The sequence below is a fragment of the Aulonocara stuartgranti genome, assembly GCF_965226115.1.
Source record: "Aulonocara stuartgranti genome assembly, chromosome: 20".
Classification (NCBI taxonomy): Eukaryota; Metazoa; Chordata; class Actinopteri; order Cichliformes; family Cichlidae; genus Aulonocara; species Aulonocara stuartgranti.
In genome coordinates, this window is record NC_138956.1 from 25,778,183 (window position 1) to 25,793,927 (window position 15,745).

A 15,745-nucleotide genomic window follows, 5' to 3' on the forward strand; every position below is an offset into this window, starting at 1 on the left:
GGACAGTCTAGGGCTTTCATCAGCTGCATGCCTCTCTGTGTTCATGCTCCTGGGCTCTCGTCCTCCTCAGTAAGTGACAGCGCCCCCTTGTGTTTGTTCCACAATGCAGCAGATGCTGCACAACCTGACCCTGGATCTGAAAGATTCGATGTTTTAATTTGAGAGTAAATATAAAATTAACTAAACCGTTTTGTGCATCAACACATTTGCTGGATTCCTTTGAGTTTCGGCTTAATTTGTTTTTTCATTTTATGTGTGTATGTCATGGAGAAAGGCCTTTTCATTCATTTGTATTATGACTTTCAGTTTATTTGTAGCATCTTTGAAACTGAATTTTTGTTCCCTATGTATTCTACTAATTGCAGCTCTGTGTTTTGTTTCCCTCTCAAGGCAGCGCTGTTGAACAGCTTCCCTGATATCTTTGATGAGCTGCTACAGATGTTCACTGTTCAGGAGGTAGCTGAATATGTCAGGGGCACCCTAGGGAGCATGCCCAGCACAGTGGACATTGGCCAGTCTATGGATGTGGTCAAGCTGCAGTCTATTGCTCGCACAGTCGAGAGCCGCCTCTTTTTCTTCCCCGGTGAGACAATTGTGAAGGTTTTAAGAAAATGTTTTTCTCTGAAGATGACAGAACAGCATGGTCTGACAGTTTCAGCCCATGCAAATCTAATGTGCGTAAAGTGTGTTTTTCGTTTTATATTCAGTTTGCTTCCTTCTTTTCTTTCCCCTTTTGCCAGAATCTCGTAGTATATTGTTGCCAGTGGTTTTACATCACATCCACCTGCATCTACGCCAGCAGAGGGAGCTGCTCATTTGTTCTGGGATCCTGGGCAGCATTTTTTCAATAATCAAGACAAGCTCAATGGTACAGATCCCTGTTCTCTGTGCATACTTAACACATACTGACGTATTGTATGCTAATGTTTTTTAGTTGCGCTGCATCCGTCAGTTTACTCCTTTGGTTTTTGTTTTCAGGAGTCTTCTGTTCAGGAGGAGGTGGAGATGATGGTGGAGAGCTTACTGGATGTGCTGCTGCAAACTCTTCTGTCCATCATGAGCAAATCTCACTCTGTGGAGACATCCAGAGGACAAAGATGCCCCCAGTGCACTGCTGAGATAACGGTAAACTGTCGCGCAAGCGGCATCTTTGATGGACAGTAAAAATAAATTCCATTTAGTTCATCTTTTTCTTCATTAACCTTTCTGTGCCTGCGATGTTCTTGCATGCAGGGGGAGTATGTTTCCTGTCTTCTGTCCCTGCTCCGGCAGATGACGGAGATCCATTTTCACCATCTACTCAACAACTTCCACAGCAAGGAGGAACTAAAGGTGGGAAACTCTCTGAGTCTCAAAGCTTTGTGCAGTGGCCTATTTACTACATTTCAGAACTGCATACTCTTTCTTAATATATTCCTCTGCAGGAGTTCCTGTTGAAGATCTTCTGCGTGTTTCGCAATCTGATGAAACTGACTATCTTCCCCCGTGACTGGAGTGTCATGCGGCTCCTAACCAGTCAGTGAGTCTGCTTTTTCCATTTCTATCATGCAGTCTTTGTCCCAGAGATGGTAAGGGAATACAGCCAGCCATTAGATCAGGCTTTCTTCAGATAATCCTACTCTGAAGGTGACGCTTGTGTTGCAAAATGTTTCATCTATTTTTGGCACCTAGCTCATTTTGTAAGCTGACAGGGTAATGTTTGCTTTCTGCAGTATCATCGTAGTGACAACACAGTTTCTGTCTCCGGCACTGCACAAGAACTTCTCAGATGCAGATTTTGATTTCAAGGTGCGTGTTAGGAGAGCAGCTAGTGCTCACTACACCATGAAGCCACACAGCAGCTAACTAGCGCAATTTAAATGTCATTCAGTGTTGCGTTTCTTTACTTTTGTTTATAATTCTTTGTCTGTCAGGTGTGGAACTCCTTTTTCAGCCTCACTGTGCTGTACATCAACCAGCCCAGCCTGCAGCTGGAGTCATTAGGTCCTGCAAAGAGAAAGAAAGTCCTAGATAAGTAAGAGTTTTTTAATTGTGTGTGCTTTCTTCCAAGCATCGTGTTAATTATGTCATTTTCGACATTTGATCTCTTTTTGCTGTTCTATTTGTAGGTATGGTGACATGAGAGTTATGATGGCATATGAGCTCTTCAGCATGTGGCAAAAATTAGGTTTGTGATGCCCACTTTTAGCACAGACACATACATGTATCACTAACAATTACACTACTGTACAAAATTCTCAAGCCATTCCTCATTTCTGTTTATTTTGATAGGAAAACTGGGAATTGGGTGGAACGACTTATTGAAACGTGCAAAAATCCATGAAAAATAGTGACTATAAGGCAAAAACAGAGTTTTATAGTTACAATGTGCTTGAAAGGCAGTATTTGGTATGACCACCTTTACTCTTCAGCACAGCCTGAGCTCCTGAGAATAGTTCTCCAGGCTTTTTGAAGGACGTTCAAAGCTCTTCTTTGGATGTTGGCTGGTTTTTGTTCCATTCTTTGTCACGATGATCCCACACTGCTTCAGTAATATTGAGGTCAGGGCTCTGGGGAGGCCAGTCCATGACTGATAATGTACACTTTTACTTCATTGACAGTGTGTTTGGGATCATTTTCAAGTTGAAAAATGAAGCCTAAGGCAATCAGAAGCATTTTAGATGGTATTGTGTGGTGGAATAAAACTTGACTGCACTTTTCTGGCTGCACCACCAGCTGAAATGCGGTCCCAAATCATGACAGATTCTCCATGTGTTTTAGAATTGCCTGTAGACACTTGCTGTTCTACCTTTCTCCTGACCTCCTCTGTACATATTGAAAGCAATTTGAACCAGAAGTTTCATTTGGATTAAGCACTCCATGAAACTTGTGGCCACTGATGCATTGATGTCAGGTGTCCTCCACTTGACCAATTTCCTCAAATTCCACTAAAAAACTCACCATTTTCTCATATACCAAGTTTGCAGCTAATAGCTCTTTGGGATTCACCTTGCTAGCAAAACAATATAGTTTAGGCCCATCAAACTGTGGTATTTTTTGTAGCTAACAAAAGAAATTAGAACAAGTGTGTTTTTGTGACATGCTTCTAGCAACAACATGCATAAAAATACAGTTTAGAACTGATTGTATGCTAAGTTGTTGTTGTGTAGAAACAACAGAGGTTCATTCTTTGAATCAGGCATGTTTTTTTATGCTTGAAAAACCAAGTGTTAAGTTACTTAACATCTGTTTACATCCCTGCAACCCTGCATCCAATTTAGAGTTGGGGGGTTGCTGGAGCCTATGCTAGCTAACATAGGGTAAGAGGCTGTGTACACCTTGAAGAGGTCACCAGGCTGTGGCAGGGATAACACAGACACAGACAACCATTCAATGACCAATTAATGTAACCCCACTAACCACATGTCTTTGGACTGTGGGCGGAAGCCGAAGTACCAGGAGAGATCCCACACAGATACAGGGGAAATATTCAAATTCCACAAAATCCAGCAGGTGATTGGTAGATTTAAACCCAGGACCTCCTTGCTAGGAAGCAACCAGGCTAACCACCATGCCACCCAGAAAAAAAAGGGATTTCTCAGAATGTTTTTTGAAAATGTACAAGTACAGTGACTGGAAAAAACATGAATGACAGAGCAGCTGATGCCCAAAGAAGAACTATTAAACACCCTCAGAAAACCTGGAGAACTATTGCTCAAGACCACTTTAAAAAAGTAAAATAAGTTCGGCTACTTCATAGCAAAGTATAAAGAAATAAAAGGTGGCTCAAGACTTTTCACAGTACTACGTATATCCATGAAATTAGTGCAAACAAACTGGTCTGTCTGTATGAATCTTCTTAATCCAGGAGACAATAAGCCACACTTCATCCCAGGAATGATGGGTCCCTTCCTTGGTGTTACGCTGGTTCCACAGACCGAGGTTCGAAATATTATGATCCCAATTTTTCATGACATGATGGATTGGGAGCAGAGGAAAAATGGAAACTTCAAACAGGTAGCATAATTATGACATTGCACTATGAAATGAACCCATTGTTAGCTTGCAGCGATGGACAGGCTCTTTGTCACATAACATCTTTTGGCTGAATGTGTTTGTGCTTGTGTAGGTGGAGGCAGAGCTGATGGATAAGCTGGACAGCATGGTGTCGGATGGGAAAGGCGATGACAATCACAGAGAGCTCTTCAGCCTGTTGTAAGCATCAAACCCGTGTTTAGCGAGCCTGTGTAGTGATATTCAGGATAATGCCACTCTATTAGTATTTCCTTCTAACACGCTTCTTTTTTGTTTTGTCGTCACCCGAGGACCCAACTGTTTGGTCCGTATCCAAGGTGAATGGACTGGCAGACATATTTATTCATATGTGTTGCATTTCTGTGCTCATCGCCTTTGGTAAAAATGCTTTAATGTATTTTCTGTGCAGCCTGCTGGAGAAGATTGAGCAGGAGACCTGGAGAGAAACAGGAATCTCATTTGTCACATCAGTCACAAGACTTGTTGAGCGAATACTAGATTACAGGTAGGCTAAAATGTAGTTGTCATCTTAACTATGTTGCTTTCTAATAATAAATCGCAGAGCAATAAGAAGTAAACACGTCATATTTATAGGGACTGCATGAAAGGAGATGAGATGGAGAACAAGAAAATTGGTGGCTCTGTCAATCTTATGGTGAGAAGTTTCATGAGTTTTTATTCTGGATTTTATAAAAGCATATATTAATATTTTCAAAATTGGGGAGACAAATTCACCATTCGTGTTTATTTTGAAAATCAGAACTTCTACAAATCAGAGGTCAACAAAGAAGACATGTACATCCGTTATATCCACAAGCTGTGTGACCTGCATCTCCAAGCAGAGGACTTCACAGGTACCTGAGATATTTAATGGAATATCCTTTAGAGTTTGCACATGAGAATTAAATAAATGCAACAAAAAAATGCAAGATTTGACCTTCTCTCTTTGCCTCTGTGCAGATTTTAATTCAACTGGAGTGCAAAAAAGTCTCTTTTATGCCAGTCTGAGATACTGACCTTTCATATTGCTGTTTTATGACTGCACAGGACAATGATGCAAGCAGCAGAAGGGAGGATGCTATTGCTGTGTAGTCATAATTTGCAACTTTGTGGACTGTTGTTATTAGCCTGCTAGCACTACCCCCACAGTTTTTAGCCACACACACAAGTGAATTGTTCCTGGTGAAATTCAGTTTGACTTCATGTTCAGGAGAGCGTGTACACGTGCATACCCTTTGATGGACGTCTCCTTCATGCTCCAGTTGATTTATTACTCCTGCACATGAGACTTTACATACTTACTAGCTTTGCTTCACATAGTTGGGGTTTTTTGTTGCCTAAGAAGAATGAGCTATTGAGCAGGTAGCTGCAGTAAGTCAGCTTTCAGCATCTGACACTCGGGGATCGTCCTATTCAAACTGGGGGAAACTTCACTACAGCTGACTGGATTCTTTGTTGGGCTGCAGATGAAGAAGATAATAGAGAAACTAATGGTGTGCTAAAAACAGAGACATCACACAAGTGTAACGACACCCATGGTTAAATAGATAGCTTAATATCAGGTAGAGATAATTATGTGCTGTTAGCTTAACATTAAGAAGTCAAACTATTGCATGGCGGTTGTACAGCCAGCTTTTTTATGTAAGTTGTAAATGTGAGATTTATATCACATTTATCCATTTTATTTGGAGAAGAAGGGGCTTTACAGTACATTTACGATGCGGTAATGTCACTTTAGTCACATAAAGCAGAAATCAGGGGAAGTTGTCACGTAATCTTACTGTGTAAATGGCTTGTGTGAGTAAAGCTTTACTCACATTATCTCACATTATCAGCAGTGGTGTTATTGTGTGCGCATAAATGTAGCCAAATGTGACTAATTGAATTCAATCTTATTCATTGCCGCTTACGTAAAACAAACAACAGGCAGCTGGGAAAATGACCAAAACACATTTAAGTGTCCAGCAGAGTTGGGTGTGATTGCACATGTGGTTATTGTGTGAATCAGAACCAACATTAAAAAACTTTGCTTTTTTTTTTCCAAAATATGATTCAATTCAGAAGGTGGGATCAGCGGGTACAGTGGGTTCGTAGTGCTGGAACACTTACTTTTTTTTTTTATTATCAGTTAATCTGCCAATTTATGTGTTTACCAGATTAATCATTCATTATGTAAAAAGTCTTCTTTGGACACAAAGGATAATCAGCATAAAATGGATTTTAGTGGAAGTCTAGTGTTGGTTGAAAATTCAAATAGTCCAACCAACACTCAGAAACTCAAGGAAACTTAGTTTATCATTTCATAAGACAAAAATCAGCAAATTGTAACAACTGAAAATCTTTTTGAACTAATAATTTCAGTTGTACTTTATGTGACATTACACCTACCAAAGTGTGTTGACTTTTTCACAATTAACAAAGAGTCCATAGTGGAGACAACTCACTATCTATTTGTTTAGTTTAATAAAAATTTTTTATACTCCTCACGGTCAGAAAAATAAACAGAGAGTTGTTCATTTCATACTTAAAAAAGTATAAATACTGGCTGTATAAATACAGGGGCGTGCTGGGTGTTTTTATATATATATATATATATAAAAACACCCAGCACGCCCCTGCGGGCGGTTTATCCTTCAAGCTCGGGTCCTCTACCAGAGGCCTGGGAGCTTGAGGGTCCTACGCAGTATCTTAGCTGTTCCCAGGACTGCGCTCTTCTGGACAGAGATCTCCGATGTTATTCCCGGGACCTGCTGGAGCCACTCGCCTACATATATATATATATATGTATACGTATATATATATATATATATATATATATATATATATATATATAGAGAGAGAGAGAGAGAGAGATAGATATAGATATATATATATATATATGTACAGACTTAGTTATTTAATAAGTGATGCAGAAGATTCTACGATGTCTTTTAACTCAACAAGACCGAGGCCTATTAACTTCTCCTCAGTGATCACAATTGACTTATTGGACACGACTAAACAATTCAATATGCAGCCGAAATCTGAAACTGCCCACACGGAGAGGCCAAACGCCTTCTAGAGAAAAGGTTTATGGTCAGTTGAGACAAAGATTGATCTCCAATCTACAAGCTACAATTGGCTACAATGACAAGAGACATGTTTGGACAAGTAAAGGTGAGGCTTCAGACCTAAGAACACTACAACGCCAAGCATGGTTGTGGTGGCATCATGCTCTGAGGCTGTTTTACTGCCAGTGGTACTGTTACATTAGACAAAATGAATGAAATAGCAACCTCACCTCAAATCAACTTGGACATAATTGGTTATTCCAACAGGACAATGATCCCAAACACACATGAGTATTGGTTTTGGAATGGATAAAGCAGGCTAACATTAAACTTCCTAAAAAATTAATTGATTACCCTTAAAAGCCAGATCTGTGCCAGGAAGCCAACCAATTTAAATGGTCTCTGCCATTCTGCCAAGAAGAAGGGTCCAACTAGAATTACATTTACCAAATATTAGCAGAGGTGTATTTCAGCCTATGAATATACTTTTGGTCTTGCTTGAATTAGAGAAAATCCAAAATGAATTCAAACTTTTTTGAAAAAAAAAAAAAAAAAAAATGACAAAGGATGAACTGAAGCTCTGCCATCACGTAATGTCGCATACTGCTGTTCTGATGTCATTTAGAAAAAAAAAACAAAAAACAAAAAAACAAAAAACAAAATGAATTCAAACTTGTGCACACAATTCTTGTTTTGTTTTTTTTAAACTCATTAAACATGTTGTATGCTGCGCAATTAGTAAACCCTGGAAAAAAGAATGATTCAAAGAAACCATTAAATCCCAAAGTTGCCATGACATCCATGCCCATGATTAGTCAGCTTCAGTCAAAACTATATTATAGGTCTGATATGGTGTTAACTGTGCAGATGCTCCCTGTAGTCTGACTGCTTTTAAACAAAACCATGATTATCAGGGGAGCTTAGGTTCATCCGACTGTTTTATGTCATACATCATCTGTTCACAAAAACTGGACAAAAAAATGTAACTGTGCCTAAAGCCTTTGGGTTTTTACTTTTATAGAAGGTAATCTCAATTTTTTTTCATACCCTCTTGACAACAGAGGCAGCCTTCACCCTCCTGCTGTACTGGGAGCTGTTACAGTGGGAGGACCGGCCCCTAAGGGATTTTCTTCACTATCCCTGTCAGAGCGAATGGCAACGTAAAGAGAACCTGAGTCGTAAAATCCTCCACTACTTCAACAAGGGCAAGGCAAGTGAATATTTTTTATACCTTTCCTTTGTCTCCTGCTCCTGTTTCCGCTGACTTAAATCCAGTGTTTCATGCAAATGTTAAAGGCCTGTAATTTCTGACCTGTGCTAACCTCTGACTGCACTGCAGCGGAGCCTCCAGCAGCGAGTCAAATGAGGAAATGAAGTAAAGGCTGAGTTAACTTTATAGTGATGGATTGATATTACTAGGTCGTGCTGGACAAGTCACATTTGAAGCTAAATCAACTTAGATAAATGAAAGCGACATTCAATTTTATAGCTTTTTTTTTTTGCTTTTTGTTCAAAGGGCTGTTCTCATCTGCAGTGCAGCTGCTCCCAAGTATAATCAGATTTCTCCCTCATTAAATCTGGGAGTGAGTCAGAGTCTTGTAGTGCTTCTATTCAATGTTTTTCCCAAGTTTTTAGTGTGTTTTACATCTTTTGCCAGCCCCAGTAATTGCATATCTCCTCTTATTTTTCATAAGTTAGTCCTGCATGCTTCTGTTAAACTAGAATTCAGAGGGGCGAAAGAAGCACTAACCCTTCACCCAACCCTGCAGTGTAAAACCATGCTGTATAAAAGCTTTAAAATGTAATTTCATTACTTATTAGCATTTTAAACTGTAATTGTGTTATTATTACCAGTATAGGCTCTTTATGAATATTTCTGTAGAGCATTAATGCTGTGTTAGGTGGGTAGTGGAGCTACTGTTCTACTATTCTATGCAATCTTCAGTTGTTACATCTTTTTACTGTTTACTGTGCAACCCAATCATCATATGTGGAAAATCATTGCAACTAAAACCAGTTAAATTAAGTTAAGAGTTCTCTGTGCTAAAGTAAACACAGGCTATCATAATACAAATACAAACATGCTGCCTTTGCACGCAGCAGCGAGGGTCAGATTTCTGTTCAAATGTGATTTGCTTCCCAGAATCATTCCTCCCTGGCTGGTATTCATCCACCAAATTGAATTAGTTGACTGGTGTTGCTGCTTTGGAGAGGACAATGCCCTCTGGACTCTGGGAGCAGCTGAGAAAGAAATAAAAGTGGCCTCCTTCATTAAATCAGTGTTATTGCTGCTCTCGTTTAAAAAGGGAAGCTGTTCTTTACCTGCTGCTGCATTTGTTACAGTTCATACACGGCGAACAGAAATCTGTATCTGTTTAAAGGAAAGCTTGTGAAATAAATGATGAGACTTAGAAAAATGTTTCTACTGTGTATGAATCAGAGAGAAAACAGCTAAGCGAGGTTACGTTTTTAGATCTTTAATACTATGCTCGTCTTTTCCTCTCGTTTAAGCACAATTTTAACACATTTTAAATGTATTTTGTAACACATTTAAAATAAACTATGCTAACCACCTTCACTTTCATACACCGCTCTGAAAAGAAATGTGACTAATAATGCTAGTTTATTTAGCAGCAACAAATTGTATCTATTAAACATTCATAGCATAATTACAATAACACAATAATAGAAAGGGCTTTGCAAAGCAAATAGATTATAATTAAATAAATAGCTTAAAAAACACAAATAAAACAAGGATTAGGAAATTGAAGAAACAGTGGGAATAATATGACAGGTTAAATGAAGAAATAAAAAAAATGATAGATGAGGAAAAAAGCAGATTTAATAGAGTTTGGCGAAGTGGTTTAAAATTATATGCAGTTTGCTGCAGTTCAGTTCTCCCGGTAAGAGTTTCAGCTTTTACATCATTGCAATTTGAATTGTCTAACATGAGATGACTCAAAAGTCTTCACATGAATGAAAAACATAAAAAAGTTCAATTAACCGAATACAGTTTTGCAATAATAACATAGAAAATAAGAGTTGACTAATCCTAACTTTACTGCATAAAACTAATACTCATACTTTTTTTTTCATATTTCTTTTAATCCACCAGATAATTTTTTTCAGTGTAGATCTCAGTAAAGCTGCTCCTGCTGCTGGTAATGAAAAATGATGAATGTAAGGTAAAACTGCCAGTAGATAGCAGACTCAGCAACACGTTCTATCACACATACCAATTAACTCTCTTATATGGAGAAAAGGAAAAAATAATATTATTAAAGGAAAAAGAAAACCTGAAATCATAATGGTCTCTTTGCACTAATCTGACAATTTAGATGCTGAAATTGTTCCATTTAAAATCTTAATAACCTACAACCTTCCCAAAACACACTTTTAATGTTATGACATTTCTCTTGATTATTAAGGATAAATCAAGATTTATTCTCATTCAGCTTCATTTTATGACTTTGCAGTGCTGGGAATATGGAATCTCTCTTTGCCGGGAGCTAGCTTTCCAGTATGAGACTCTATATGATTATCAGAGCCTCAGCTGGATACGGGTAAGTCCCGCATGTTCCTCATTTCTGCTTTTATTAACAAACAAGCATCCTTTGTGATGAAGAAGGTGGTAGTGTTGACAGCTTCCTCCGTTATCATCATGCTCTGTTATTTGGTGTGACGCGTGCACAGCGGCAAACACAATGTCCTAATTACCTGTGCACGCCCACACTCCCAAGAAAATGGAGTCAGCTCAGTAATGTGTGTGATTGCTCGATTATTCATCTTGACTCTTTTGCATTTTTTTCATTCGGTGACAGAAAATGGAGGCAGCATACTATGACAACATCATTGAACAGCAGAGGATTGAACCGGAGTTCTTTCGAATGGGCTTCTATGGCAGGAAGTTTCCTTTCTTCCTCAGGGTAGGACTTTCCAAATCCAGTCTGACACAGATATAATCCTGCCCATGTGTTCAGATGTGCACTTCCACCATTGCTTTAACTGCAGTAGGCTGTGCAAGATGAGAAGTTAAAAAGTAAGATTGTTTACCAACCATTACTACCAAATATGTCATGGCCATCCTGACAGATTTTAGGGTGATGCATTAATTTCTTCTAATCTAAGTAAGTCTGCCCAGTGCGGTCCTCTGACAACAGATTTATTTGCACTCATTGCCTTGCCTGTTACCCTTAGTTAAAGTAGCTATAATCTTTTTGTTTTGTTTTGTTTGTTTTTTTGTGAATGTATTAAAGAACACTGTGAAAATTATCCTAGAATTATCACCTAAATCTCTCATTCCTGAGGGCTTTACAGAGGCTTGTTTAGTTGTCTGTCCTATTACTTTGCTCCCTGTCACTTCTTTCATACACTACAAAGACCATAAGTATTGGGCTACTCATTCATTACACCTACAGGAGCTTGAAATCCATGCATGAAACTCCCATGCACAGTTTTTGTGTTAATATCAATGCCAGACGAGGTGTGGAGCTCAGCAGAGCACTGGTGAATTTTACACACTTGGTGACCCCACTATGTTGCCTGCAACTTTGCTGAGTTGCTGTGGTTCCTAAATGCTTCCACTTACAGTTTATTGGGGAATATCTACGAAGGAAGGCATTTCACAAACTCACTTGTCTTACCAGCGACGTCCTATTATTGTACCACACTCACTCAAATTCAGTGAGTTCATTAGAACAACCCATTCTTCCACAAATGTGGTTAATTTTGTAATTTGCTTACTTCAATGTTCAGTAGCTATAAAGAGTTAGGTCTGCGCTTGGTTTTAGTTAGTAGATAGTCCACTAACTGAAAAACCACTGTATGCTTTTCAGTTAGTCGCCTATCTACTGCTGCACATAAACTATACGGACACAAGTATTCAGCCTCTTAATCTTTAAATTAAGACGTTCTCAGTCCACTTGTCACTGATGTATAAAATGAAGCATCTATCCATTCAGTTTGACTCTACAAACTTCAGATTATATATTTATAGTCTGACGAGTGCACTGGAAATCCAACCATACGCCCTTTCTTGAAATGTAATTTATTTGTGCAATACCACCTAAATTTAATAGTAAATCAGACAGTACTTGAAAGAATTAAGCAATGTCCAGAGGAATGCCTCACTTAAACTCTGAGAATCATTTGCAGCAGATTCTCAGCAACATTTCGGTCTTATGTCTTTTCTCTTTCTCCAGAACAAGGAGTTTGTCTGTCGTGGGTATGACTATGAACGGCTGGAGGACTTTCAGCAAAGGATGCTGGGGGAATTTCCGCAAGCCATCGCCATGCAGCATCCAAACATTCCAGACGACACCATCCTGCAAAGTGACGCTCAGTGTATCCTGGCAGTTTCACTATGGCTAAAACGACTTCATTATTTTTTCTTTAGAGTGAGAGACCATTACAACATCAGTCCGCAGATGTTCATATTGCATTGAGTCATTCGAAAAGCAGTAACCAGATTTATTTTGCATTTTTGCCTGGTAGATTTAATGACTTGAAAAGCAGAGCGATTGCTCCACGTGTTGTGCATTTTATTGGCTTTTGATTACTCTGCTAAGCATTTGAGTGTTGTTATTAGAGATTATTACAGATTAAATACTGAACTAAACACTGAAGTTGATTTCCAGGGTCACACAGGAAAAACTAAAGCTCTGTCTAAGTATTTCTTTTGAACATCCCCTCTGCTCTTCCTCCTCAGTGAATATGCATGTATGTCGGACTTTGTCTGTCACTTCCTTGACACTTGGCTTCTAGACTTGCAGATCTATGCGGTGACTCCAGTGTCAGACATTTCTGATGTGCCTCAGCTGGAACGTGTGCCTGAGAGGATCAAGAGTTTCTACCGCATAAACAATGTCAGCCGCTTCCACTATGACAGACCTTTCCACAAGGGGCCCAAGGACCGCGAGAATGAGTTCAGGGTACGTTGAGCCCGCAGTGCCAGCTCAGCCCATTTCTGACTCACTGTTTAGTTTTTTTTACATGAAAATACTGAATATGGCTGTAACGCTATTATAAAACGCTATTATAAAACAATGAAACGGATCCAACTCTGTGGAAATTGCAGTGTAATTATGCAGACATTTTTTCATTTAAGAGACATAAGCAGGTATAGGTGACGTAAGCAAGTGCAACACTTAAGGTGGCCACAGGGGAGTGCCTACAGCTCTTAGACAATAACGCCTTTAAAGCCCTTTAATGCCTTTAAATTTCTCTGCTACGTAATTGAAGATAAATATAATTAGATTTACTTTATTATGAGCTATGAGAAAAAATTGCAACAAAGTTAAACCAAGTGTTAATAAGATTTTTAGTATTAAATCTGGTCAGCTAAAGTCAATATTGTCACATTTGCCGCATTATTATTTGAGACACATTCTGGTTTAATAGTTCTTCTGTGTGGAGTAAATTGAGTTTGTAATATCAGGTTTTCATTCAAATATGACTCGCTTGTGTAGCAACAGTCACTGAATAAAATGTGACCACATCAGTCGTAATCACTGCAAAATTGAATAATGCGTGAAGAGGAAAAGCAAAACTGCACTAGCATGAAATAATTATAGGCACATAACATATATAGATACAAATAAATATACACTCATCAGCCACTTTATTAAGTACATCTCGTTAGTACCAGGCCTTCAGAGCTGCTTTAATTCTTTGTGGCATAAATTCAATAACATACCTCAGAGATTTTGACCCACCTTGACATGATAGCCTTTCCTGAATGATATACAGCAAATGATACAACGATGAAACTGCCTGCCTATCTTATGTATGAATTTGGTTCCTTCTTAACATTTTCAGATCACTCAGTGCAGCATGTGACACAGTAACGGTTTAAAATGTGCTGAAACCCAGCAGCTCCTTTGGATATAATTCTCTTCATACATTTGGGAAATAAATTCTTAATAACCTCAAAATCTGTTTGAATGTATCTGCTGGAAATGTCTTTTCCCACGCCAGTCTTATTTACTTTCTGAACCATAGCTGCTCTGTTCCTTTTTGACTCCCAGCCAGGGCGAAATGTCACCATCAAACGATGAAGCGAAATGTAACAGCGCACAGAGGCCGTGGTAAAAAAAAGTCAGTGATGAATAATGGTCTGATATTTAGATCGGCAGTTTCTGAAATAGTCAGGCCAACCCATTTGGCACCAAAGACTATTACAAAGTCACTTAAATCATCTTTCTCCCCCATCCTGATGCTCGGTTTAAACTTCAGTAGCTCATTTTGCTTAAATGAACACTTTAGCATGTGTGCCTAACAAAGTGGCCGTTCAGCCTATGTATTGGCTTAATACAACAATAATAAAAGAAGAAAGTCATCTTGACAGGTGGTGAAAAGCATTCATTGTATCAAGTTAATAATTTCATGATATATTTAAAGTACTAACCACTTAATCTTATTTCACTTAATCTTTCAGATTTATTTCAACTAAGTTTGAAACACAACATTCGGGATCTTATTATCACCAAACAGGATCATAACAGTATCAGATTATAAGAGGCTATCTGTACCAAAAAAGGAATTTAAAGAAGGTATTTTCTATACTGCAAAATTCTGTTTTCTCAAAATAAGATGTTTACATGTGCATAACACAACCAGAATACTCTGACTGTGAGTACTGTAATACTGGATACTACATGTACATAAGGTAAGATAAAAAGAAAAGAAGAAATCAATTTCCCTTAAATTATAACTTTAACAGTCAGTAAATTAATACAGTTGTTTAACTTTTGCTGCTGTTGTTTTTATTGTTGTTATTTTACCTGCCATTTCTATCTCGATGCTAACAATGCTCAAATCCCTACAACCTTCAGGGCTTAAGAGACTTGTAGGTATGATGCTGTTTGTCCTGACACAGTAACCCAAATTCAGAACCACACCACACAGGAATTCTCACTAGTCTGAAATGACCTATATCGTACTCTACAACACGGTGCTGAATAGTTTGCCAGCCCAGTATCTCTTATACACTGTCGGGTCTCCACTCGGTTTTCTTTTATATTAGTCTAGCAGATGTGGCTAATATGAGATGGCTTCTTTGTCCACATGTTTAACAGAGTCTGTGGATTGAGAGAACAACCTTGATCCTCTTGCGTCCTCTCCCTGGTATCTCCCGTTGGGCAGAGGTCGAAAGGAGAGAAGTGGTAAGGAGCTCAAACGTTCTCTCACTCACCTTGTATCGTACACATTACCTAAAGGCCAGTTTTCTGTTAACATTTAAAGGCCATCTCCTCTTTCATCAAAGCTCAGAGTAAATATCTGTATTTATTTCAAGGTGGAGGTCAGCCCTCTGGAGAACGCTATTTACGTGGTGGAGAATAAGACCCAGGAGCTGCGGACTTTGATTAGCCAGTACCAGCACAGGCAGCATCATGGGAACATCAACCCGCTCAGCATGTGCCTCAATGGGGTCATAGATGCTGCTGTGAATGGAGGCATTGCCAGATATCAGGAGGTACTGCTGTAGGGCTGAGGGAGAGGGGAGAGAGGATGGCAGAAATGATGAATGATGAATTGGCGTTGTGAGAGAGATCTTTATTTTTTGCCTCACCCTCTACCACAGGCGTTCTTTGATAAAGACTACATCAGCAGTCACCCAGAGGATACAGAGAGGATCTCACATCTGAAGGATCTAATGCAGGAACAAGTCAGGCTGGGTTTAA

General features: G+C 38.9%; 1 protein-coding gene across 6 annotated transcripts in view; it reads left to right on the forward strand.

The window, feature by feature from the left end:
• LOC309696861 (dedicator of cytokinesis protein 3-like) overlaps positions 1-15,745 on the forward strand; it is a 55,409-nt gene that overhangs the window by 33,907 nt on the left and 5,757 nt on the right. For 3 of the 6 annotated variants that reach the window (XM_082518331.1, XM_082518332.1, XM_082518333.1), the window contains exons 24-46: positions 7-69; positions 391-583; positions 741-868; positions 979-1,125; positions 1,234-1,332; positions 1,425-1,519; positions 1,713-1,788; positions 1,914-2,014; positions 2,109-2,167; positions 3,848-3,996; positions 4,109-4,194; positions 4,305-4,331; positions 4,424-4,519; positions 4,609-4,669; positions 4,775-4,868; positions 8,126-8,274; positions 10,541-10,627; positions 10,886-10,990; positions 12,266-12,407; positions 12,828-12,994; positions 15,140-15,226; positions 15,358-15,537; positions 15,646-15,729. In XM_082518331.1, the coding sequence (XP_082374457.1) occupies positions 7-69; positions 391-583; positions 741-868; positions 979-1,125; positions 1,234-1,332; positions 1,425-1,519; positions 1,713-1,788; positions 1,914-2,014; positions 2,109-2,167; positions 3,848-3,996; positions 4,109-4,194; positions 4,305-4,331; positions 4,424-4,519; positions 4,609-4,669; positions 4,775-4,868; positions 8,126-8,274; positions 10,541-10,627; positions 10,886-10,990; positions 12,266-12,407; positions 12,828-12,994; positions 15,140-15,226; positions 15,358-15,537; positions 15,646-15,729 (2,475 nt within the window). The remainder of the gene's footprint in view (positions 1-6; positions 70-390; positions 584-740; positions 869-978; positions 1,126-1,233; positions 1,333-1,424; positions 1,520-1,712; positions 1,789-1,913; positions 2,015-2,108; positions 2,168-3,847; positions 3,997-4,108; positions 4,195-4,304; positions 4,332-4,423; positions 4,520-4,608; positions 4,670-4,774; positions 4,869-8,125; positions 8,275-10,540; positions 10,628-10,885; positions 10,991-12,265; positions 12,408-12,827; positions 12,995-15,139; positions 15,227-15,357; positions 15,538-15,645; positions 15,730-15,745) is intronic. The other 3 variants (XM_082518334.1, XM_082518335.1, XM_082518336.1) reach the window with 1 other exon arrangement.